This window comes from Canis lupus, chromosome 15 (assembly GCF_003254725.2).
Source record: "Canis lupus dingo isolate Sandy chromosome 15, ASM325472v2, whole genome shotgun sequence".
NCBI classification, from domain to species: domain Eukaryota; kingdom Metazoa; phylum Chordata; class Mammalia; order Carnivora; family Canidae; genus Canis; species Canis lupus.
Genome location: NC_064257.1, coordinates 42,253,585 through 42,279,787, shown reverse-complemented (window position 1 = coordinate 42,279,787; position 26,203 = coordinate 42,253,585). Strand labels below are relative to the sequence as shown.

The following is a 26,203-nucleotide window of genomic DNA, read 5'->3' as shown; positions in this document are numbered from 1 at the left end:
GGCAGGTAGTAACTTGCCCAAGGGCATACATTTGCAGAGGGGACAGCTAATGGATGGGGCCTGCTGAGCTCACGGTAGCCCCAGGTCTATGGGGAAACCTTTTTAATCTTATTTTATTTTATTTTTCAGATTTTATTTATTCATGAGAGACACAGAGGGAGAGAGGCACAGACACAGGCACAGGGAGAGGGAGAAAGCAGGCTCCATACAGGGAGCCCGATGTGGGACTCGATCCCTGATCTCCAGGATCATACCCTGGGCTGAAGGTGGCGCTAAACCTCTGAGCCACCTGGGCCACCCAATGGGAAACCTTTAGAGACAGGGTTTCTCTAAAGAGAAACACCCAGTGCTCATCCCGTCATGTGTCCCCCTCAGTGCCCGTCACCCATTCACCCCCACCCCCCGCCTCCTCCCCTTCCACCACCCCTAGTTCGTTTCCCAGAGTTAGGAGTCTTTATGTTCTGTCTCCCTTTCTGATATTTCCCACACATTTCTTCTCCCTTCCCTTATATTCCCTTTCACTATTGTTTATATTCCCCAAATGAATGAGAACATACACTGTTGAGACAGGGTTTCCAAGTGCGGTCCTTCGGCCGCAGCAGCGGTGTCCCCAGGGAGTTGGTGAGACTCTCAAGTTCTGCGACACCACCCCAGGCCCTCTGCTTCAACACCCTGCCACGTGGGCCCCACAGCTGGCCGGGCTGCCCTGTGAGAACCAGGTGCTGGAGGATGAGGGAGTGTGGGGAACCCAGGGTGCAGAGCCCCGTGTTGCGTGGCAGAGGAGGCCTGGCTGCCGAGCAGGACATGCCACTTACTTTGGTCACAGCGAGGTCCGAACTTGTTGGGATCAGAGCAGAACTGGCACTGGGAGCCTCGGAAGCCGGCCTGACAAAGGCACGTCCCGTTGCCGTTGAGGCCGTCGGCGCACTGCAGGGGTGGGCAGGCCTGGAGGTCAGCTAGGACCCAGAGGCCTGACTGCTAGGAAATCAGACTTCCTGTGCCTGATGTGGCTCTCGGGGAGCCCTTGTGGAGCCCTCGTGGAGCCCTCAGAGCCTTCGTGGAGCCCTCAGAGCCTCATGGAAGCTGGTGTCATGTCCTGCTCCAACACTGACAAGCCTGGCCCCTGTGCCTTGAGATTTCCAACTTTAAGGGAAGTCATTTAGGGAGAAGGGGGTCATGATGGTGAGCTGGGGACCTGCACACCATGCTTGGGGGCGTTGTGACTAGCTGCCGACCTCCAGGGTGCAGGACCTGCAGTGTAGGACCCCCCTGCCCCTGCACCCCCGTCCTTCCATTTCAGCCGTTTCAAGGTCAGTCCTGCCATGATTGTGGGGCAGCAGACTTGGGCACTGGTCCCCGCATCGGCTTGGTGGCTCGTTAGTCCCCGCTGTACCCTGTCCTTGCCTCACCTCCATCCATCGTGTGGGCAGAGTCCCCTCCTTGTTGACCTGGTGGGTTCAGACGTGCATTTCCTAAATGCACGGATGTATGATTCCCCAGGTGAACCACAGCTGCTCACCTGCGTTTGCTTAGCCCTGGCTCTAAGCTATGTGACTTAAGTTTGGGCCTTTTACTAGGTTTTGGAGGTGGGTTAAAAAAAAGCAATCACTGGGCAGTACCTTTTTTTTTTAAGAAAAATATCACAGAATCTTAATCTTGAGAGGAATCTTGGCGATGAACTCAGGGGACTCTGCTCTCTTCCCTGAGAGGAACAAGGGGCCAGGGGAGCCTCAGGGATGTGGCAGGGTCTGGTGGTTGCAGCCAGAAGCAGACGTCAGAGCTACCAGCACCCCCGCTGCCCTCCAGCCCCAGCAGATCCCCTCTACCGCAGGTACCTTCTATCATCTTAGCAACTGATGGTCTCCGTCCCTTTCTGGGAACAGTGTTTGGCCCTGTGAATTTTCTGGCTCAGGGCCTTTCGAAATTATTACCCTGCTTGACTTAGGAGAGATGAAGCTTCTCATGAAGCTCAACATTCATGAAAGGTTTGCATCACCTGGCCATTCCCTGAGCAGGGATTTGAGAAGCCTCCTGGACACGGAGTACAGTCAGGCCCGTAGAAGCCTTGGCAGCACCTGGGGATCTGGGAGACAGAAGGTGAGATGCGCTGAGGGCTGAGCAGTGTGCCAAGTCCCCAGAGGAAACAGACTTTATTTTCCACTATTGTAAGGAACAGGGTCAGGCCCCAGCCAGCCTTCTAGTGTGGATGGCGATGTGGCTGCTGCCCTGCAATCTGCTCACCCCCTGCCACTGCCCTGTGTACTGAGGCCCCACCCCCGCCCCCATATACTGAGGCCTGATACTCCCCCCTGTACTGAGGCCTGATCCCCCCGCCGTGTACTGAGGCCACCCTGCTCCCCCGTGTACTGATGCCCAACCCCCCTAGTGTCCTGAGGCCCCACCCCCTGTGTATAGAGGTCCCCCATGTACTGAGGCCCTGCTCCCACCCCCCTATGTACTGAGGCCCCAACACCACCACCCCCAGCGCCCCGTCCCCACCCCCCCGCCCCATGTACTGAGGTTTGACTGCAGGCACCAGCTGGACCCTAGTGCCCAAGTGCCTAAGAATGTGGCGGGAAGGCCTGTGCCCCGGAGCTCATCTTCTGTGTAGTCGGGGCAGACAATCTATCTCCAAATAAAGGGAACTGAAAGTGTTGGGAAGACAAAAATATGGTAATGACATGGTGGCAGGCGGAGGCAAAAGTAGGGGAAGCCTGGGGAGGCCAGTGTGGATCCACTGCAGCGACAGATGGCGTGGGCGATAAACACCTGAAAGAGGAATCTGTCCCGGGAAACCTGGAGGAGAACTGTGGGGAGGGAGTGGCAAGTGTGCGCTCTGAGACCACGATGGGGGTCAGACCCTGGTTATGGGTTGGATGCACGGCCTCGGCCTTCTGTGGGGAGAGCGTCTAGAGTATGTGCTCCCTGTCGAGGACAGTGGGAACCATGGGGGTCAGAGGGGTGGGGCTGGCATGGGCCGGGAGAGTGCACCCTGCCGTGCCCTGTGGGAAGCCGAGGCCAAGGCCCTACAGCGTCCCTGACATCGTGGACACTGAGACCCAGAGTGTGGTCCTGGGGCCGCGCCCTCCTGCTGACCTCACCTGCACTGTGGTGTTGCAGTATCGGGCACAGCCCGTCTTCAGGCTCCTTACTCTGCTGGTGTAGACACATCTGTGTGTGAAAAGCGCCTGGAAGAAAGCCAATGGGAAAAACGCAGAGTCTGCATCTGAGGTCCTCTGGCCACGGCTGGGCTTACACATGAGCCGGAAGGCGCCCCAGCACACATGTGGCTCCCTGTCACCATTTGGTCACCTCCTTAGGCCCCTATTTCCTTGCTAGTAGAGCTCAGGCTGCAGTTCGCGCAAGTTAAGGCCCGTTATCTTGACCTCCCCTCTTGTGCCCTGGCAGCTACTGCGGGCTGCTCTGGGCACACTGTCCCGCTCGTCCTGCGTGAGGCTCAGTCTCCCTTCCCGGTTAGCAGCCATCGCTGTGCTCCTACGCAGAGATGAGGGAGCCAGTACAGAGCCTGCTCTGGTTTATAGAAAGATCTACCAAACCAATTAGTGATGGTCTGAGTCCTTCTCTTAGGAGGGGTGTGTGTGTGTGTGTGTGGGGGGGTGGCAGATCTAAATGTAGCCTCCCATTCTCTGACCCAGGTGGTCACAACCACCTAGAGTTGCCTTTATCAACAACTCACCGGAGGCTGCCACAGTGAAGCCACCAATCCTCAACCTCGCGTGGGTGCTTTTTAGCCCCCCTTTGGGGGTAAGGGAACCGTGGCCTCAGCAGGTAAATCATTGCTCCTAAAGGCACCGCTAGCTGGGGGCAGGCCCAGAGGCCGCTGCACCTCATCCTGACCCAAGGGTAGCACACGCCACTCTGCCAAATGGGACAACAGTGCTGGTCCTGGGCTCACAGTTCGTGTTGGGTAAACGTGGACGTGGAGACACCCCCGCACATGAGGCGCTTGTTCAGGGAGGAGCGTTGAGGACTTCCTAAAATCAGAGCTATGCGAGGGAGTCCTGCGGAGGGAGCATGCAGTCCTCCTGTCGGATCGCAGGAGAACAGCGAGTAGAGGTGGGGGAGCCTGTGAAGAGTGGTTCCGGGGCCATTCTTGCTCTAACCCAGACACCTAACACCGCCGTCTTTCCGCCCTTCTCTTCCTTTTTTTTTTTTTTTTTTTTTTTTTTTTTTTAATTTATTTTTTTATTGGTGTTCAATTTACTAACTTACAGAATAACACCCAGTGCCCGTCACCCATTCACTCCCACCCCCCGCCCTCCTCCCCTTCTACCACCCCTAGTTCGTTTCCCAGAGTTAGCAGTCTTTATGTTCTGTCTCCCTTTCTGATATTTCCCACACATTTCTTCTCCCTTCCCTTATTTTCCCTTTCACTATTATTTATATTCCCCAAATGAATGAGAACATATAATGTTTGTCCTTCTCTGACTGACTTACTTCACTCAGCATAATACCCTCCAGTTCCATCCACGTTGAAGCAAATGGTGGGTATTTGTCATTTCTAATAGCTGAGTAATATTCCATTGTATACATAAACCACATCTTCTTTATCCATTCATCTTTCGTTGGACACCGAGGCTCCTTCCACAGTTTGGCTATCGTGGCCATTGCTGCTAGAAACATCGGGGTGCAGGTGTCCCGGCGTTTCATTGCATTTGTATCTTTGGGGTAAATCCCCAACAGTGCAATTGCTGGGTCATAGGGCAGGTATATTTTTAACTGTTTGAGGAACCTCCACACAGTTTTCCAGAGTGGCTGCACCAGTTCACATTCCCACCAACAGTGTAAGAGGGTTCCCTTTTCTCCGCATCCTCTCCAACATTTGTTGTTTCCTGCCTTGTTAATTTTCCCCATTCTCACTGGTGTGAGGTGGTATCTCATTGTAGTTTTCATTTGTATTTCCCTGATGGCAAGTGATGCAGAGCATTTTCTCATATGCATGTTGGAAGAAAGACAGTCTCTTCAATAAATGGTGCTGGGAAAATTGGACATCCACATGCAGAAGAATGAAACTAGACCACTCTCTTTCACCATACACAAAGATAAACTCAAAATGGATGAAAGATCTAAATGTGAGACAAGATTCCATCAAAATCCTAGAGAAGAACACAGGCAACACCCTTTTTGAACTCGGCCATAGTAACTTCTTGCAAGATACATCCACGAAGGCAAAAGAAACAAAAGCAAAAATGAACTATTGGGACTTCATCAAGATAAGAAGCTTTTGCACAGCAAAGGATACAGTCAACAAAACTCAAAGACAACCTACAGAATGGGAGAATATATTTGCAAATGACATATCAGATAAAGGGCTAGTTTCCAAGATCTATAAAGAACTTATTAAACTCAACACCAAAGAAACAAACAATCCAATCATGAAATGGGCAAAAGACATGAACAGAAATCTCACAGAGGAAGACATAGACATGGCCAACATGCATATGAGAAAATGCTCTGCATCACTTGCCATCAGGGAAATACAAATGAAAACTACAATGAGATACCGCCCTTCTCTTCCTTACGTGGGCCGCAGCGATGCGCGATTGCGGCTCCGCCGAGTATGAGCTGTGCGAGCTCGGGCACGATGTTTGGTTTCCCGACGTCCACTCCCAGGCCACATGGTGGTCGGGACAGTGGCGTGGCCACGCCGCAGTCTGCTGCATGAAGCACCCGGAGCAATGCCTGGCACGCAGCAATCCGCCTGACGCCAGCCAGCGTGGTTTCCTCTGGTCTCCTGCCGTCCGTGCCTCTGGCGGACAGCATCATCCCACGGGACTCGGGTAGTGGCTTCACCGAGCCACAATGGCCTGCACACCTGCGCCTATTCCGTGCGCATGTTTGGCTTCACTAAATGTTCCTCTGTAGGGTTGTGTTAATGGGCTCACCTCCTTCCTCAGTGACCTGTTGTAGTGTTGACACTTCTGGTTGGGATGCTCTTTGTTAGGACAAAATTACAGTCAGGGATTCCTTTCTTCCCTTTTTTTGGTGCATAAAGGGAAATTTATTAAAGTGGATTGACCCACTGGTGGAACGAGCTGCTGCCTGTAGGCAGACATTTCTATCATCAGTGTTACCCTGGAGTGTCTTTCTTTTCCCGCAAGTAGAGTACTTGGCATGTGGATTGTGGACTACTCTAGAACTATCCGTTTTCCTCGCTAGATGAGAGTTTCTTGACACAAAACCAAATCAAGACTGTATTTCACTCCTCTCCATGCCCTGGGAACCAGCTTTCAATGGACATGTGCGGGATCCAGTCACACTGAAGGAGGATGGAGGGTCCCCATGTCATACCCTTGATGGTACTGGGCCTTCCGTCTAGGAAGCAGCTTGGGAAGAGCAGACAGGAATAAGAAGGGCAGGATGGGGCAGCCCGTAGGCCATGTAGGCAGGAGGGTTATTTTGAGCTTAGGGCACTTGAGGAACAGCAGATACGACACAGACACCCTGACTCCCTCCTCCCCTTTCTCCCTGGAAACAGGAGTGAAACCTCCCCTGTCAGTCCCTCCCTGTTCATCTTCCACAAGAGCCGGTTGCTCCCCAGGGGCAGGATGCAGGTGCAGAGAAGCTGCACAACTGGACCGGGTTGATGACCCTGAACTTCCTTGGGCCTCCGTGCACGACGGCCTCTTTACATACCAACCACATGCCCATGCGGGCTGTGCCATTGCTTGGGGTCCTTGTTTCTTGGGAGTCTATCCCAAGTACGGGGGGATCTGTGAGTATCCTCTGGGTAATCTGCCTACTGATCTTTAACTTCCAGGCCCAGCTGGACCTTATGCTGAGGGCAAAGCTCTGAGTCTCCTACACATGTAGGAGGGTGGGGAGAGGAGGGGGGACACTTCCTCAGGAGCCATGTCCCGGGGTACAACACGGGGCGTTAGGGTACAGCTCTTGGGATTCTTACTCTTACTTACAGACCAGGAAATTAGTGCAAAGGGGCTAAGCATGTATATGTGGGGTCATGAGCAGGATTCAGACACAGCTGTCTACACTCTCCATACAGGAGGCCCTCTCCCCTCCCCCTACAGGACACTCTCCCCCCTCCCCGCTCCAGGACGCTCCCTTCCCTCCCTGCTACAGGACACTCTCTCCCCTCCTCTCTACAGGACGCTCCTGACCCTCCCTGTACAGTGGGCTAAAGTCTAATCTGAAGTTATCCCATTTGGAATTAAGATCTTAAGAAGAAATTTAGATAAGATGAGAAACAATAGCAGTGGGGTGCTCGGGTGACAGGTGGTTTCCCGAGACTGTTCTACTCACTGTGGGCTCAGCGTTAGCAGGACATTTGCTCCAGTACACCAGGGAGCAGCTCACACAGGTGCCCTGGAGGGAAAGACAAGGATCAGTGCAGGCCTCTCTGGGAAGGAATGGGGATTCCCTATCTGGTCCCATGTGTCCTTCTTGCCAAGGGGTTGGGGCCCCCTCATGGGACCCTCCTGGTGTCTCTGTGCTCTCCCTACTGATGCCTTCACAGGGAGAAGGAGGAAAGCCGGGGTCATTGTTGGAGGGTCCTTGTTTAAGTGAGCTTGCTCACAGCAGCCCCCCTCTGCCACCCCCCTCCATCAGATTGTCTGCCGGCCTGAGGTTTCTGACAATTTGTCATGTAGAGGCACCTGGCCCTGAGGAAGCATCGTGGTCATCTGCCTGTGCTGGAGGGTCACGCACTTGCACCCTGTTCTCCAGTTAGCTCAGCAGCAGTACAGCAGCATTGAATCTCTGCCTTCCAGCCCCCCTGCCCCCCCCAGACTATTGTTTCATTTGAATTCAGGAGCAAGAAGGGGGTGAATGCCTCCACACTCTCCAGATTGATTTTCTGACCTTCCCTGTTTGAGCTCTGTGCTCCAGCAGGTAGACCTCGAAGAATGCTTGCTCAGCCTCCCCTGCCAGCATCTTGTTGTTCTTGCCAACACGAGATGCCAGCAGGATCCTGGTGGGTAGGAGGAGGGAAGATCCAGGTATTTCTTCCCCACATCTCCGTGTGGGCACTGCCACTGTAGCTCCTGATGGGGGGCACTGCTTCCATTCTTCCAGCTCTCACGGGCTTCCGGTATGTCCTACCCCTTCCTCCTCACCTCTCTGGTCCCAGCGGGCAAAGGGAGTTCCCGCCATCGCTTCTCCTTAGATGCCCCAGCATAACTGATTTGTCTTCCTAGCCCTGCCCACCCCGCTGTAGTAGCATCTTCTTTAAAATATCTTCATTTGAACCATGAGGGTAACCTCTGTTTCCTGCAGGGACCCTAACTTGTACAGCAGATTATTAATTAAATCTCTAAAATCCAAACATACAAAACTAAAGGCAGATATGGGTTCAGGCTGGTAAAAACTGAGACTTTTAGACAATGCCAGCTGCTCCCACTTTGTGCTGGCCCCAGGTGCTTTGCAGAGAATGCATTTGTACCTTTAACAGACCCAACAAAACCATCCCAAGTCATGCAGAGCAGATAGATTTAACTTTAAGCCCAGAGAAAATAGTAAAAGACGATTCTGTCCTAAGGCAGGTGTTGGGATGCTTTTTTTCTCTAATAAAGCAAAGATCTTTTGGGTTGCAGCTCAAACCCACTTCTTGATTCTTTTCTTTGGGAATCTGGAGAACCATCTTTGAGCAACCTGGAACAGACCAACTGTGCAACAAGTCAGGCAGTTAGGGCTGCCCTTGTCCCTCCACAGACTTCCGTCCTTGACCTTGAGGGGTGCCTGTGTGGGGTGGGGAAGCTCTAAAGTCAAGAGACCCTGTTTTCCAAAACCTTTCACCTTTGGAATGGGAGATGGGACTATTCTCCTCTGGCCTGTGCTGAACTTCACCCCAGCCCATGCCACTTGACATACCTGCCAGAACTTGTTTTTTCAAAGAATGAACCAAACAGAAATCAGTGCCAGGAACTGGCTGGGAAAGTGACCGAATTTCTGCCTCTCTTAAAAAGGGGTGCTCAGAATTGAATCTCATCCTCCAGATGATATACGACTGGCATGGAGGACGTACGGGCCCAATATCCTAAAGCATCAGAGGAACTGGCCACAGTCCCATGCCAGGTGCTCAACTCCCTATTTCCAGCCTTCACAGTAAGAGGTGAGAGGAGGGATCAATAAACGAAACCTATCAAATGAGGCCGTTATTCCTTGTTCAGTGCCCATATTCCAAGGATATTTTGATAACGATCATTGAAGTATTATTGAAATGTCCTGAAAAGAAAGAGCCAGGCCTGTTCCTGCGGCAACTTTGGTGGTATGGTTTCCATGGGAACCGAAGGATCACATGTCCACTGGTGCTGGAACTCGGGGTGATTTGAATAAAACCAGCTCAGCCAAGTATGTTGCTATGGGAACGGGAAAGGCCATGAGAAGGTACCCAAGCTCAGAGGCAAACAGGAAGTTTGCTTTTTGAAAAGAAATACAGAATGACGGTTGATTGGCGAGGCCAGAGCACCCACCTGCGAAGAAAGCCTATTTTAAGTTTCTGGGAGCATAGCTGTGGGCTTGGGGTGGGGTGGCCCAGGTGATACGCTACCCTTGCGCTGTAGCGGAGTGCAGTAGCATGCCCCTCCGAGTTCACGTTCCCTTGATTAAGTCTTTGCCAGTGTAACTCGTTAAGGTGAGGCCGTGCTAGGGTAGGTGGGTTCTTAGTCTGATGACTGGTGTCTGCGAAGAAGTGAGAGGGCCACACAATGACCCACATGGGGAGGGAAGCCATGTGAACACAGGCAGAGATTGGAATGATGCAGTTAGGAGCCCAGGACGGTCCCAGCATCAGAGGCTGGGATTGGGGAGGAAGGAAACCTCCCAGCACCGTCAGAGGGAGCCCGGCCAGCTCCGGCCTTGATCTCAGGCCGCTGCCTCCAGAACCTTGGGGGAATACATTTCTGTTGCTTGAAGCCTCTTAGTTTGTGGGGATCTGTTTGGGCAGCTCCAAGGAGCCAGCAGAACCGGGGTGGGGTGGGGTGGTGGATCATCATGGAACATTCCTCCCAGGAGCCTCATGCATATTTTTCAAGGTAGTACCTCAGGCCCCTGGCCTCGCCCCTTGGTGGAGACAGGAGCTGCTTGGTGCGAGGCTCCCATGGTGTAACTCTGCTCTCCAGGTCCCTCAGAACCGAGAGAGGAGGAGTATGGCCTGTCCCGGGGCCCCCTCCTTGTGTTCCCGGTTTCCTTACCAGCTTCATCTCTCTCTTGCTTTCATCACATCGGTGGGGCAGAATGGGCATGATGGAGGGAGGAACGAGGACACCGCTCAGGGTGTAGATGCGGCCGTTTTGGGCAATGACCTCGGTGTCTTCCACGGCCACATCATTCGCCAGGATCTGGCCCTGGGAGGAAGCAATGACATCCTTTGCCCCAGCCTGCAGGACAGCAGCCATCCCAGGCCCCTCCGAGCACTGGCCACCCCTCAGACTGTTGCTCTGAGAAGGGCCTGGCTGATATGGAAAGATGAACTTTTTTTTTTTTAAGATTGATTGATTGATTGATTTGAGGGGGTGGGTGTTGCGGAGGATGGGGGAAGGACGGAGGGAGAGAGAGAATCCCAAGCAGGCTGCAGGCTCAGCAGGGAGCATGACTCAGGGCTTGATCCCGGGACCCTGAGACCCTGACCTGAGCTGAGACCAAGAGTCGGAGGCTTGACCGATGGAGCCCGGCCGCCCCCAGGGAGAGACGGATCTTAAATGAGCCAGGGCCCAGATGCTTCTGCAGACATGGTGCTTGCAGGCCGGCCTCGCGGGGCCTAACCGCCGGCTCCATGGGGATCCAGGAGCGCGGCCACGGGGTGCGTGTGGCCGCACCTACCAACTGCGTGTTAGGCTCCACTTTCTCGGCACTGGGGCTGCGCCGACGGGGACCCCGGGAGCCCTGCTCTAGCGGAGCGGAGGACGTGAACCGCCTGGCGAGGAGGCCCACCCGCTTCCCTGCTCGCCTGTCCTGCGGCGCTGACCGCGACCCGGCCCCGTGGCTCCCGGGCTCGGGACGTCTTCCTCTAGCCCGTCCCAGCCCAGACTCCCTGGGAGCTCCCTTCGGAGGCAGCTGCCGTCCCCACGGCCCTGGAGCCCGGGTCGGAGTCGCCATCATTCCCTGCGTCAATGCGCCAGCTCCCAGCCAGCTTCCCCCGAGGGACGAGGGACCGATGCCCATCACGTCACCTCGCTGCTCCATATCCTGCCCCTTCCCTCTCATCCAGAGGAAATCCTCAGGCCCGAGTGGGACCTGACTGCACTCCTCCCCCTCTTCCCACTGCCCTGACTGCCCCTACTGCTCTTTCTTCACCCCCTCTTCAGGTGCCCTGATCTGGCTGTTCCTGCACAGGCACAGCTTCCTCCTGTGTTTGTCCTTGCGCTCTCTCGCTCACTCTCTCTCTGGAATGCTCTTTCCCCCAGATATTCTTGCTGCTTGCCTGTGTTTCCATGTCCTTCAGGCCTTTGCTCAGCTGTTCTCTGCTCCACCACCTCCATCACCTCCACCACTTCCACCTCCTCCACCACTTCCACCTCCTCCACCTCCACCACCTCCACCTCTACCTCCTCCTCCACCTCCACCACCTCCACCACCACCTCCTCCACCTCCACCACCTCCTCCACCTCCACCTTCTCCACCTCCTCTACCTCCTCCACTTCCTCCACCACCTCCACCTCCACTACCTCCACCTCTACCACCTCCACCTCCTCCTCCACCACCTCCACCACTGCCACCTCCTCCTCCACCTCCACCACCTCCACCACTCCACCACCTCCTCCACCTCCACCTCCACCACCTCCACCACCTCCTCCTCCTCCTCCACCTCCACCACCTCCACCACCGCCACCTCCTCCTCAACCTCCAACACCTCCACTACCTCCACCACCTCCACCACCTTCTCCACCTCCACCACCTCCACCACCTCCTCCACCTCCACCACCTCCACAACCTCTTCTACCTCCTCCACCTCCACCAACTTCTCCACTTCCACCACCTCCACCACCTCCTCCACCTCCTCCACCTCCACCACCTCCACCTCCTCCACCTCCTCCACCTCCTCTACCACCTCCACCACCTCCACCACCTTCTCCACCTCCACCACCTTCTCCACCTCCACCACCTTCTCCACCTCCACCACCTCCACCACCTCCTCCACCTCCACCACCTCTTCTACCTCCTCCACCTCCACCACCTTCTCCACTTCCACCACCTCCACCACCTCCTCCACCTCCACCACCTCTAGCTCCTCCTCCTCCACCTCCTCCACCTCCATCACCTCCACCACCTCCACCACCACCTCCACCACCACCTCCACCACCTCCACCACCTCCACTACCACCACCTCCACCTCCACCACCTCCACCACCACCTCCACCTCCTCCACCTCCTCCACCACCTCCTCCACCTCCACCTCCTCCACCACCTCCACCTCCACCTCTACCACCTCTTCCACCTCCACCACCTCTTCTACCTCCACCACCTCCACCACCAGCACCAGTGGATTAACAGGAGTCATAATCTGTGTCTTCACAGCCTTGTGCTGGTATTAGACCAGGGGATCAGCTCAATAAAGCTGCCTTCACTGAGTCTCTTAAGTGAGTCATGTTCCTTTCCACCGCAGGGCCTCTGCACAGTCTCCCTGCTGCTTGGATCTTTCTTCTACTCATCTCTGCCCAGGTTGCCTGTACTCACCCTTTGAAGCTTGCCTAAAGCATTGCTTCCCCCGTCTCGAGGACCTCTAGACACCCAGACATTTGCAGCTTCCTCCTATTGTAAACTCTCACCATAATTAAAATGACACTTCTTATAATCGTAACAAAATCATGAGATCATTACTAAGCTGTTTAAAGTGTGTTTTCCTGGCTGCAGTGTAAGCCTGTATTCCTCACTGCTTTATCCTTGGCATCTAGTTCTGGGTCTCACACGGGCACTTGGTCAGCAAATAAACACAATAGTGAAGTGAAAAAAATAACAAATAAATGCAGTGATCCTAAAGACAGAAGCCTGTGAGTTAGGGTAGAGGTAGGCCAATAGCGACAAGCAGAGCAGAAACGCATGTGAGTTGTGACACCTACATTGCTTGTGGTGTTGAACTGGATGAACTGGTTGGCCAGGCTCCTAATGTGTGGGGCCAGAATGAGGGTCGCCACCTCAAGCTGCAAAGAGAAGAGAACAACACATTTTGAGCGAGGCATGAGCCCTGCTTTTGTGAAGGTCTCATTGGAAACAATAGTCTGGAAGTCCAGGAAATAAATAATGGGAGCCCTGGTTTCACCAGTTTTGTGGCTTCGAGGGTCCCCTTGATAATGGGCTCATTATTCCCCACCCTTAGGCCCAGAGCTACAAGTAAAGAACCACTGTCACGTGTTTTCTGGAGCTGTAATAACAGAATGTGAGACTAGGTCAGATACACGGACAACAGGGAAAATAGGGCAGGAAAGTGGGGCCAACCTGAGTAAGTGGGATAATGTGGTATCTGACGAGTTCCAGAAGCTTCCGGGATCCCTGCAAAACAATCAAAATGCTTCTTTAGTCCCTGTAGGAAGTACTGCTCTCCCCTTTTGTGGGACTCTAGTTACTCTGGACACATAATCAATAAAAATAAATGACCCCTAGTGTCCTCACTGGGAGGGCAGGGTGAAAGGACCCCAACACCGAGGAGCCGAGCTTCACCCCATTCCTGTGCTGTGGCAGCAGCCACTCTGGAAGCACTCTGCGCACGTTTTATTTGATTTTCTTAAAAGCCTTGTGGGGGGAAGGACTGCTATCGACTCATTTTACGTGTGACAACGGCGAGTTTTAGCTACATGAGCTCACCAAGCTAACCTAGGGGATAAGCCTAAGATGTCCACCCTCAATTCCATCATCTCTTAGAAGGTCTGAAGCCACATTCTGGAATTGCTAAGGCAGCCTTAGCTTATGATCCCATTTCACTTCCTCCATAAGTGAATGTCTGTGTGTCGGACCACATCCTGGTAATTTGGGAATGCCCCACCCTTCTAGGAACAGCTGGGCAGACACCTCCCCTCTGCACCTGCATGGTACATGGTCAGCGCTCCTCCAAAGCCCTGCCCAGGGTCTCTCATGCCCCAGAAGTGTTTGCAGCAGGTGGAGGAAAGGGGTCTTGAGACTCTCGGCAGGGGGAGCCATCCCCACAGGGGTGGCCTGGGGGGGAGCTCGCAGAGGTGAGGGGGACAGGGGACCTTTCTGTGGGGCACAGCAGCTGTGGGGTCTGCTGTGGTTGGCCTGCAGACTCCCTGCAGTCAGAGCCGGGGGCACAGGCTTCCTGACACTGGAGTTCTGCTTCTTAAATGGCACACTGGTGGACGCATGGGTGAGGCTGGGAGGAGGATCACAGTCAGGATTGCAGGAGCCTCCCCAAGGCTGACTACCCCAGGGGCAAGCTCCAGCAGCCAGCGGCCCTGTGGAGAACAGGCCCTGCGCACTGGGTCTAGGTCCCCAGGCTGTGAAGTGACCACATGTCCTGGCTCGTCTGTGGCCACCCTGCTTTCCGCCCTATATGTTGGCAACTGCATTCCCTCTGGGTGATGCATTGTGTGGTCCCCACAACTACCAGCCCACAGCACCGTGAGCCAGGCAGGGTTAGCAGTAAGAATGTTGACATGGGACCCTGGGGACCAGGCCTGGATGTGACACTTCCTGCAGCCCTAGCTCCGTTCCTGGGTGTCTGGCTCTTGTCTTCCCCTCGCAGCTGCTTCACGGTTCCCACATGTGAGCACTCGCCGGCAGAGGCAGTGCTACTATAAGTTTGGATGTTCAGTGGTGGAAGGGGTGAGAAAAAGTGGGGACCGATGGGTAATGCCAGCCCAAAGGGACTGCACACCCTCGGGAGGCAAGGGCCAGATCTGCCTGGTGTATGAATGGGCTGCCAGGCCATAAAGTGTGTGGCATATGGCAGGCCCTGTGCAAACACTTGTGCCAATAAGTTAAAAGGGGGGAAGGGGTCCTAGGAAAAGCAGTGAGCTTGACCTTGCAGTCCTGATTGGGACTCTGTCACCCTGAGCATGCCACATGGCTCCCTCCAGGCCCTGGTTTCACCTGCAGAATAAAGAGTAGTGGGACCCTTCTGATCCTCTGATTCTATAGGGAGGACGTTACCGACTGGATCATTCACTTCCAGAGCCCCAGAATTAACTGGCGTTTGATCCTTTTTTTCACATGAAGCAGGAGAAAGAAAAGGGCCGAGGAGCTGCTGGGCATCATCCCTGCCATCGTGTGTGCCTGTTGCCTCGTGTGGCCGTGGGCCACGAGGGCCATCATTCGGTTAGGAGTCAGTCCAGGTGGCTCAGCTAAACAGGGTGCGTGTCCAGGAGCTGCTGTTTGTAGCAGAGCCTCTCTCTCATGAAGACATCTGCCCCCTCCCTGACGTTTTAGGTAAAAAACAAAAAAACAAAAAAACAAAAACCCAGCCCTTTGATGCCAGGTCATAGAGTTTTTCTACCACATTGCTCCTATGAGCCCGGACTCCACGGTGTCACCTCCCTTCATCTCATGAGCTGGTGGGGTCAGTCTCTCCTTCCCTTTGCTTTTGTTTCGCCTGGTTCGGTGACAAATCATTAACTGGGGCTGCTTATCAGTAGCTGCGGTCTCTGTGGGGGCAGCATAGTTCCTGGACTTTTTGCTTCAGTTCTCCCCAAAGCAAAAAGATATGCTGGGAAGGAAATGTGGCATTCGAAGATCAGAATCAGAAGCCGCTCCTCTAATGAAATCTATTTATTTTCCATTTCATCAGCAGAGCTGATGGGGCCCTTTCTGTCTCCTGCTGGATTTCATCCCTGAAATAAAGCTGAAGCATGCTATTCAAATGTCTGGAGAGACAAAGACCTTCCAAGAGGTTGAGAAGCTTTAACTCAACAGGCTCTGGGCCTGAGAATAAAGCGGAGAAGATCATCCTATTCCTCACCTAGAAACCAATGTGGAAGGAGACTGTTGACTCAGAACCAGGAAACTTGCAGCATTTATAACCTTTGAGGGCAGAAGGATGCTGCCTCTGGGAGCAAGGAGATGGGGAGCCAGCGGCAGCGGCACATCTGTTCTCTGTGGAGCCAAGGGAGCCCCGAGCTCCGAGCTCCGCACAGGCCAGCTTCTGCTGTAGAAGTGCTCCCGCCCTAGGTCAGTGTCAGGCTGCAAGGCGCTCTCCCTGGAGGGGGCTGGGAAGACTACATAGTCTCCTCCCCATAGCCCAAGCAAGCTGCTCCAGCCACAGCTCCAAGGAGTTAGGAAGGAAGACAAAGACGAGAGCTTTCTGAGCAAAGGTGCTTGACAGAAAAGCAGGGAGGTTGCTGTTTTTCTATTCGAATGAAAAGATTTTGCTTTAATTCTAGGTGTAGCTGGTTAGCTGTCTGAGAACGCCTTTAATATTATTTTTAAAAACCTGTATTAAAGTAGAAGCTATGGACTCAGTGAAGCCATATAATCTCTGGATTTTAATAATCTCCCAGGGGAGTATTATTATTATTATTATTTTATTATTATTATTTTTTTTGCTTTAAAATTCAGCGTGAATTTGTGTTTCAAAGAGAGCTACACCAGTTTTTCTGCAATGTTTAGGTTTCAGAAAATGTGCATGTGAATCATACATAGTTTTACAACAGTGCTCTATCTTGAAGACACTGGGAAATCCAACAGTTCAAGCAGAAACCCGTAGTGAATCCTTTCACGTGGTGAACATCTGCTTGCAATGTGAGAGATTACCTTCTGATTTATCTTTTGGATCCACACGTTTTTTTAATCCAAAATTTTCTGAAAGCAAGATGTCCTTGTAGATGCCCGAAAGTATTCTAGAGAGGTTTGTAGCCCTGTGCATCTCTAAGCCATACATGCAATGAGTCTCAGGGTTCCAGAAACAGTGTGGCCTGGGTCACCTGAGTTAAAAAGTTGGTACTTTCCCCAAATGTCTATTTCTAGATCTCATGGAGGTGCCATTAAATCAGAACGCTTGGGGAATGGTTTGTGAGCCACCTACATAACAGGCTCCAAGGGCGATTTCTAAGTACACTGAAATTTAGGAATCTCTGCCCTAAAAGATCCGGGCCCCTCATTTTGTGCAATGAGCTGATCTACATGAGGTTGTGAGTAGTCTTGCCCCGTTGCCAGGATGGTGGCATGATTTTAGGGCACTGGAGGAAAGCTATGGCCCTTCCTAGAATTCCATCACCTCACATTCTAATGAATGAAATTCCATAATTAGTCACTCTTCCCTTCAGCTTCAGGCTGTTATTTCTGGGAGAGGAAACACTTTAAATGGTGCCAGTCATTTACGCTCTTGTGTGAAGGAGAAAAATCTCCTTTCTAGATGAGAATGTGAAAGAATTGAAGTCTTATGGTAAATAGGGGTGGAGGGTTATTGTGAAGAGAGGTGAATGCAATAGAAAGCAATGTCTGGGGCATCTAAAAATAACATTTATTCCTTTTTCTTTTTTTTAAAGAGGGTTCCATGTCTAACATGGAGCCCAACATGAGGCTTGAACTCACGACCCTGAGATCAAGACCTGTGCTGAGGTCAAGTCAGACACTTAACCCACTGAGCCACTCAGGTCCCCCCAAGATTTGTGCCTTTTACATTTAGCCTAGACCTGTCCCAGGGTGGTTTAGTTTGGAATTCATCTTCTCGGTAGTTTTGGAGTAGGGAAATCAAAATATTGATTTTGCCACTGAGATATACTAGAAGAGCCAGGAAAAATCAAACTAATCATGTAGAACTAGGGCAGCAAATAGATTTTATTTCCTGTGCTCAGTCTGACTGGCTACTTGGAACTCTGTCCAGGATATTGGAGCCACATCCATGGTTCCAGAGGACTGTGATTGATTAATGATGTCTGCCTCGGTTGCTAGAGGGTAGATGGTGATACATGAACATCTCTAGTTTGCAAAAAGTCTGTATGGGCATAGGCTGAGGCAGCAATGCTGACACGATGCCATCAGAGTATGTAGAATACCATACCTCTGGAGAAAGGAGGTAATCAAGAGTGCCATCCTTCATATTGTCCAAGGCTTCATTACTTGGAACAAAAATGGTGTATGGTGTGCCAGCCCCATCTTCTTCTAAGACACGTCCCACATTGGTTTCCTGCATTTGAGAAATGAAAGTTTATATCTGCAACCTATCTCTGACAAATACTTCAAGTCATTCCTTGGCAAATATTTATCATTGACACCTCTGCTCATTATATAAAAGACTGGACATAAAACCATGTTCCAGAAGCTCATGAAAAGTACGTACCTCTAACAAAGATCTGAACTTGCTGTATTTTAGTTGCAGCATTGTCATTATGGTTTGCTAAAAATCACAAAAAGAAACAGGCAGTTTAGGAAATAGACACCCCAACATTAAAAGGTTTGTGACAGAGTTTATGGGTAAATGTGGATAGAAAAGAACCAAGTCAACCACAACACATTATAGAAATGCTTCCTGTTGTTATTGAAAAAGTGGTTTAGATCTGTGTATTCTGAGGTAGCCTTTGGCCATAATCAAATGAGTCAAAAGAAATAAATTTCTATTGCAGTGAGGACTGCCCTCCCCCATAAAGCACAAGAGAGAACTTTTCACGACAAATGGATACTAGACTGAATCATCATATGTGGCCATGAAAGAGGTCATAAAATTGAGATCTTTCATGCACCTGTTGTATGTTTTTCTTTCTGTTGGCAGAAGTTTCCACTGAAAACAGAAATTATCCTATTTTCCCCATGGTTAGGGTCCTAGAGCACAAGAAGGACAACCACATAGTGCTGGCATGCATTTTCTTCTTTGATATGACTCTCCCGGGAACAAAGAAAGATGGATTTGGGAAATGTCTCACCTCAGTGTTGCTCTCAAATGTGGGTGCCATCTGGTCCATGGCTCTGTCAAGGATGTGCAGGAGCCCATTGGAAGCAACTATGTCCCCCTGTATAATTTTTACCTTCTTTTTGCCTCCACTGAGTTTAAGCTTTATTTGATTGTCCTAAAACACCAAGAAAAAATAAAATTCATGTGGTATCCTTGAAGGAGTACTGGATTAGAAGTCTTGAGTCCTTGGCTGTCATCTATTGGCTATATGATCTTGGATAAATCACTTAATCTCAAATAGGAAACTTGGCACTTTCTTGTTTGATTTCACAGGTCTTTCATTAAGATCAAATGAGATAATGTGTGAAACCACTGATGACTACCAGTGATTGCTAAATGTGAATAAGGAATCATAAGTCTCCCCCAATAGCCTGCAAGGGTGAGAAGGGCAAAACGATTCAATTTACTGTAAACTTATCACCTACTTTAGTGTGTTTTATAGCCAAGGCACAGAATAAAAAATTTTTGTTGCATAAATGACTGAAGCTAATTCCTTCTTCCTTTCATGTGGCTCTTACAAGCTATAGACAATAAATATGTATTGAATGAGTGAATGAATGGGTGAATGAATGAATGAGTGAAAGAATGTCCTTGTGAGAAAAGAAGCTACATTTTCATCCATCTATCTAGATATCTCTGTCCATCATCCATCATCCATCTGTCCACCGTCCATCCATCCATCCATCCATCCATCCACTCATCTGTCCATCTGTCCATCCACCCGTCCGTCCATCCATCCATCCTTACACACACAGTACAACACACTGGTTAATGAATCAGGCAAGGAGATCTGCATTTGAATCTTGCCTCTGGCCCTTACTCATGATCTCTTGGTTTTCCCACTTGAAAAATCTCCTTTATGAGGTTGTTGCCAGTCTTATACAACATAAATGAAGGTTTATGTCAGTACTTTGCATAGATTAAGTGCTCAATAACCTATCAACTGTTGATAGTTGGTGAAATGCAACAATATAGGTCATAACCCGCACATGCATGTTCTATTAATCACATCCTCTTTCGCTCAGTAAAGTGACAGGAAAAGTTATTTGTGAGCAGGGGGGAGGGTAGTTTTACATAAACAACAGAACAGGACTCATGGCATAGGGGAGAAGGAGTGCTAGGTTTGCAGAAGATGGATAAGCTCCAGCAACCTAAAACAAACATAATCCATTTCCTTTTATAAGAGGGATGCTGATCTGGCTTTGTGCCGGCGCTTCCAGGAAACACTGCACAGCTTCTCCTTCCTGCTGACACCTGAATGATGTGCCCTTAAAGATGAATTCAAACCACAGCAAAGCCCAGCATTTTATAACCCTGTCTCCACAATCCTCCTCTCCTGCCAGATCCCTCCTGGTGTTGCTCTCGGCTTCTTCCCTCATAGGGAAGTGCTTTGGCAAACAAGGAATAAGGAAGGAAGTTCCTTGTAACCTCCATGGGGCCAAACACAGACAGAGATTCTGTGGGCACTGGCTCAGCAGACACTTCTTTTCTGGGAGTGAAAATCAGAGAGATCCTCACCTTATCGCCATTGAAGATTTCTCCTGACTTCCCAGTCAGGGTGTAGAAAGTGTCTGTGTTATTCATACGCTCGGTGCTCATCTGCCCAGCAATTATGTGGAGTTTCACAAAGTACTGAGCAGCCTTCTTATCCACCAAGAGATCTTCTACCTAAGGAAAAAGAGCCAGTTCTCTCAGTCTCCATTGGTGTTTAAAGGACAAAGTGAGGCTATGGGGCATGCACTGGCCACTCAGAGACATCAATGCCAGGGTACCCGAATTCGGGCTTGGGCTTTCTCAGACACAGGTGACTTTGGGGGCAGTGCCATCTAGAGAGTGGGAGGTGGTGTTCCGTGTCCTCCTAGACCACCAGCAGTAAGGAAGGTGTAGGCACTCAGGAATCATCTTGAGCCCACAGAGCAGATGGGAAAGAAACAAGAAGTTATGTGAAAAGAAAGTGCAAACTCAGAGTTGCAGAAGGGGAGGTGGGTGGGGGGACGGGGTAACTGGGTGACTGACTGGCACTGAGGAGGGCACGTGATGGGATGAGCCCTGGCTGTTAGATGCAGCTGATCAATTATTGAAAACTACATCTGAAACTAATGATGTACTGTATGTTGGCTAACTGAATTTAAATTTAAAAAAGACAGTGCAAAAAAAAACCAAAAACAACAACAACAACAACAAAAAGACAGTGCAAACTAGATCCATAGAGCTTTTAACAGGAAAATTAGGATTTTTGAAATCCACTGGATCAACTCTACATTTTGTCAGTATTAAATTTTGTCAGCAATCATTCAACAGATACTTTTTATTAATTCTGTGTGAATAATCTATATATTAAACAAGAGACCACATGCAAAGTGCCTTGTGCAGAGACATTCCCTATTCGTAAGTTTTCTTCCCCAGTAGGAGGGGCATGAGGCTACTTCTGAAGTTTAATGGCTGATTCATCTCAGATTGTCTGACAGTGGTGGATATTAGGGTGAAGGGTCTGGCACTTCCTGGGTTTTTATTCAATGCAGCAAAAAAATTATCATCACAAAATATCTTGGATTAAGATAAACCACTTTTATGCACATCAGCATGTCCATTATCTCTGTTAAAGCAAATGTAACAGCTGTATTGACACCGTCATGATAGGATGCCTCCTCCAGGCATCATGGATTTCATTCCCACTGCATGATATTACTTCAGAGAGCAGCTGCTCATGTAGAAGACCACAGTGTTCTCCTACTTTCCTCCACCACTGTCATCATTTATGATGACTTTTTCTTAAGTAGGCACCATACCTAGCATGGAATCCAGCATGGAACCCAGTGTGGGACCAGAACTCACAACTCTGAGATCAAGACCTAAGCCAAGATCAAGAGTTGGACGCTTAACCAATGGAGCCACCCAGGGATTCCATTATATATTATGATTTTAAAGGAATGAATATGTAGCTTATATGTTAGGTTAATTCTTCTTGCAGGAAGTAAGCAGTTTTACGTTATGCAAATTCTATTTATCATGTGATGATACTTAAGATCCCTCAGTCGTTACCCTTGAAGGGGTCTTGATTGGAAGGGGACACTGGTGGGCCCTCTAGAAAGCTGGACATGCAAGTACATGTCTTCCAATCAGTGTACATGTGGTCAGGGTGTCATATTTTACTAAACGTTTACTTACCCCCACTCCCTCGCCCCAAATCACCATCCTTATCATCAGTAGATTTAATTTTGTTGTGGGTTTACCACTTTATTTTAAATACTTACATTGAATCCTTTCAGTCCCTTGTCTGTGGGCAAGAGCACAGTGAAGGGTCCCAGGTTAGTTAGCGGCCAGGCATAGGTTTTGTCTTGGGAATAGAAATATGTAAAGAAGGAAAACACCAAGTGAGTCAGCGGCATATGAAGAGTAAATCAAGCAATGAGCTTATCTATTCTAACTGGTATGTGTGGCTCTTGTAACCCGGGAAGCTCCAAGAAAGCAAAAGGCATCATGATGCCACGGCCCCAGAGGTTCTACAGAACTATGGTTTGGCTTCAAGGAGACCCTGGGATGACACCTTCTGTGAGGGTCATGTGACAAAATCCTCAGACAATCCTGGCAGGTCCCTGACCTGTGCCTGACTTTCTGGGCTGTTTGTCATCACAGTGAGTGGAGACACAGGCCTGTTCCATCCAGGGCCAGCTCAGAAGATCCTCATGCTTGATGTAATTCTCTGCTGTTGCCGCTGTGAAATGTTTAATAATTTTTGAACAAAGGACCCCATCTTGTCATTTTGCATGATGCTCTGCAAGTTACGTAGCGGGAGCTGTTTCCATCCTGCTGGAGAAGCTGGGACAGCAGGGTGGGCTCTGGGCTGTCACATAGCAGACAACGTGGACCAGCACTTCATAAGTGGGTGGAAGGTGATGGGGCTTTGTCCAGGGAAATGCTCGAGGGCATACTCTGCAAAGGACACTGTCACCCCTGCCTGCTGTCATCTGATAGTCTGAGGCCTCAGAGGGAGGCTGTAAGAAGCCAGAAGCAAGTCACAAGTACTTGACTCCCTGGAAGATGCCTGGGCAAGAGGAGGATACGTGTGCAGTCTGGGTGGGAAGACCTATGCCAACAAGGTGACACTGATCTATCCTCTGTTTGTGCTCTTTCTGGGAAATCATTTTTTGGTGACTGGTGAATCCTTGGTATTAACATTTTAAGGCTTCTGTTGATTGGTCAAGTCTGTGTTTTACTTTCTGTTGATTGGACAGATTTGTATCTTATTGAAAGTCTTGTCCAATGGGGCAATCAAATGTAATAGTTCATTCTCAAGGGGGTGTTAGGTAATGGCCCCTGGAGGGCATTTGGAAAAGATGAAGGCATTTTAGATTGTCACCCTGCCTGAGGGGCTGGTGTCACTGCAGACAATTAGTGGCTGGGGAGGGGGTGGGGCAACAATGCTAAACACCAGGAACATGTGAGAAGATCTGACACCTGTTCTCCAAATTCCCTGGCACCCACTGTGGACCATGGATACAGCCCCAGGTTTTAGTGACTCTCTGTTCCCTTATTACTGCCAACCTTGCTTCACATCTGGAGGACCCATAAGGTCCAGGGAAAGAGAATGGTCTCCATCCTCACATCAGTAGCTGCCCTATCACATTGTTACTGCAGACTTGTTCATCTCCAGTGACCCCAGGACTCTGTCCTCAGCATTCTGCCTACCACCTGTTGCACTGCCAGACCTCTTGGCACTACCTCCTTGTCTCCTTGGAAAGAGCTGCCTGTTTTTTCCCTCTGGCCTGCATGATGCCTCCCTAGGGGCCCAATTACAATAGATGCCTCCCCTGTCCCTTTCTGAAAGATTGTGCCTTGCAGGTGCCTTGGCTGCAAGATGATTGCCCTTTACGTGTCCATCAACACCTGTAGCCGCGTACCCAGGAGTGAGATGAAAGAGGTCAACCTTCCTTGCCATTTTCCTTTGGGTTCAGTGTTTAATTCCCTCAGTTGCTCCATGATGTTTCCGTAACAAGTTGAGCCGTCACCCACGTAACCCTTCTGGCAAGTGCATCTACGGGGAAGGTGAAAACACAGCCTCAGGGGTTAGAGCCATTGAGTAAGGAGAGCCTCCAGACCAACTCCCTGTTAGAGATCAGAGAAAGAGCGAGGGCTGTGCACATGTTTTTTGTTTTTTAAGATTTTATTTATTTATTCATAGAGATGCAGAGAGAGAGAGAGAGGCAGAGACACAGGCAGAGGGAGAAGCAGGCACTATGCAGAGAGCCTGGATCCAGGGTCTCCAGGATCACACCCCGGGCCCCAGGCGGCGCTAAGCCGCTGCGCCACCGGGGCTGCCCTGCACATGTTTATGCCCTGCGTTAGTGCTGAGATCTAGCGCAGAGCGTGGTTTAAGCAGGTGCCTGCTGAATGGTTGAAAGATAACTGGCACTCAAATTGCAATAAACACATAAACAATGAAATTTACCACAGTTTTATACAACAGTTTCATAAAAGACTAAGAGTCAAGGACAAAGTGTAAAGGTGTGCTAGCAGGCTGGGCCGGCGCGCACTTAAGAGCCAGTGCTGGGCAGAGTCAGGTTGGAGCCCGGTCTGTCCCCGCGGGTCACACTGCACCTTGGCCTGTCTCAAATGCGGTCGGCTATTAGCCAGCTTGCACAATCCCGAAAATTTAATCATCGGCTTCCTGGGCTCAGGAAGGGGCTGGCTCCGGACAGCCCTGCTACGTCACTGAGGTTTGCTGGCCACCGACGAAGCCGGCAAGGTGCTTGGTGCTTAGGAAGGAGACGTTCATCAGGGTCCCGGGGTTAGTGAGGAACCTGACACAAGGCGGGGGGCCGTGGCAAGGTGAGAGGTGCAGGGAGGCCACCATTGTCCATCCCACAGGTGTGACTCACGTCGGGGAGAGGCTTCCAAAGGACGGTTACACACTCACAAGTCCAGTCGTGTCTCCAAAAACGGTCCCATGGCAAACAGACTTATTTTCAGCAAGTTTGCTGAACAACTATTTCAGGGTTTTATTACCCCTGCCCAGATGGCTGTGTTGACTTCCTCACCAGCCTTTCCACCCTCCCTTCCCTCCCCTCAAATCAGTCCTTCACACAACCCTCTGAGGGGTCTCTCCAGAAGGGAAATCTGGCACCCTGGAGCTTGAAACGACGTGGACTCTGTTCACCCGTGGAAGAGGGTCTGGCCCATAAGACGCCTGGGGGACTTGCCTGTGTCTCCTTCCTGCTGCATGTTGCAAATTTCAGCAAATTTTTAAGACTGTGATGTCTTTCTCAGGCCATGTGCCCTGCCGGCTATGTTCTCTTGGCCTCGCCTCATGGCTCAGGCATGATCTGCTCTAAGGAGTATCACTGGCCTCCTGACTCTCCCTGATCGGAGCAGCCTGGGGGCACCTCCTCCTCCACAGCCCTCTCTGCCTGAGGTGTATCTCCTCTGCTGGATGGGAAGCTCGCCTACGACCTGCATCCCACTCACTCCTCATTATATCCAGCACTTGGGATGATGCCTAATTGTCGAACTGCTTATTTGCCAAGTATCTACTTAATTCTAGGGAGCTTGCTAGGAAGGAGGCTACAAAGGTGATGATAACAGATGTCTGGCCCTGTTAGTATCTCACATGCTGAAGATGGGCCTGAAAACAAACAATTTTTAGCAACAAAATAAAGCCACTTGACTTCCTGAAGTCTCAGCTCCCTCATCTGTGAAATGGGTTTACTAACACCTTTAGGGTTGTCAACGGAGGAGATGATGCACCAAGGACAGCTGGCACAGTGACTGACATGTAGGAAGAGCTCCGTACTTGGTAGATGGTGATGACTATGACAATGATGGTGACAGTGTTGGTGAGATTGGAAAAATGGAGCCACCCATCCTGTGAAGGAGCCAGGATACAGCAGGGCAAGTCCCTAAACACAGCGGAGTTCCAGAGAAGGACCACGAGGGAAGATTGAATAGGATGCTATGGGGCACAGAGGGGGAAGTGAGCACTTGTGCCCAGAGAAATATGGGACAGGTTCTAGGAGAAAGGACCACTTAAAATAATTCTGGGACACATGTGAGTCTCCTGGTTGGATGGGTGATGGGCAGATTATTTACTGATTGAGACTCTGGAATTTTTATAGAGCAACCAGAGTGCCCGGGAGACACTTGAGAACGTCCAGAGATATTTTTGGTTGTCATAACTGAGATAAAAGTCCTGCTGGTATCCGACGGCTGGAGGCCAAGGATGCTTTGAGTGCCCTACAATGCACGGGGCATCCTCCACAACGACAGGTCCTCCAGACCCCAAGTGTCGATAGAGTTGGAGGAACCACTAATGTGAAACAGTGGTTTCACTGTTACATGTACTCAACATGGTCAAATAACAGTTTCCTACCCAAGCACCAGCTTCCTCCGCAGGTG

At 50.7% G+C, this 26,203-nt stretch overlaps 1 protein-coding gene across 5 annotated transcripts in view; it reads right to left on the bottom strand.

Moving 5' to 3' along the window:
- Nucleotides 1-26,203, bottom strand: part of STAB2 (stabilin 2) — a 140,703-nt gene that overhangs the window by 78,161 nt on the left and 36,339 nt on the right. For all 5 annotated transcript variants that reach the window (XR_003132910.3, XM_049094135.1, XM_049094134.1 and 2 more), the window contains exons 10-22: nt 23,713-23,846; nt 22,066-22,148; nt 20,330-20,479; nt 18,783-18,926; nt 18,203-18,259; nt 17,924-18,049; nt 13,411-13,464; nt 13,035-13,115; nt 10,170-10,322; nt 7,282-7,344; nt 3,102-3,188; nt 1,997-2,083; nt 816-927 (exon numbers count right to left, since the gene is read on the bottom strand). Coding sequence is in view for 4 of the 5 variants with exons in the window: in XM_049094135.1 (XP_048950092.1) it covers nt 816-927; nt 1,997-2,083; nt 3,102-3,188; nt 7,282-7,344; nt 10,170-10,322; nt 13,035-13,115; nt 13,411-13,464; nt 17,924-18,049; nt 18,203-18,259; nt 18,783-18,926; nt 20,330-20,479; nt 22,066-22,148; nt 23,713-23,846 (1,331 nt within the window). In the remaining variant the exon portion in view is untranslated. The remainder of the gene's footprint in view (nt 1-815; nt 928-1,996; nt 2,084-3,101; nt 3,189-7,281; nt 7,345-10,169; nt 10,323-13,034; nt 13,116-13,410; nt 13,465-17,923; nt 18,050-18,202; nt 18,260-18,782; nt 18,927-20,329; nt 20,480-22,065; nt 22,149-23,712; nt 23,847-26,203) is intronic.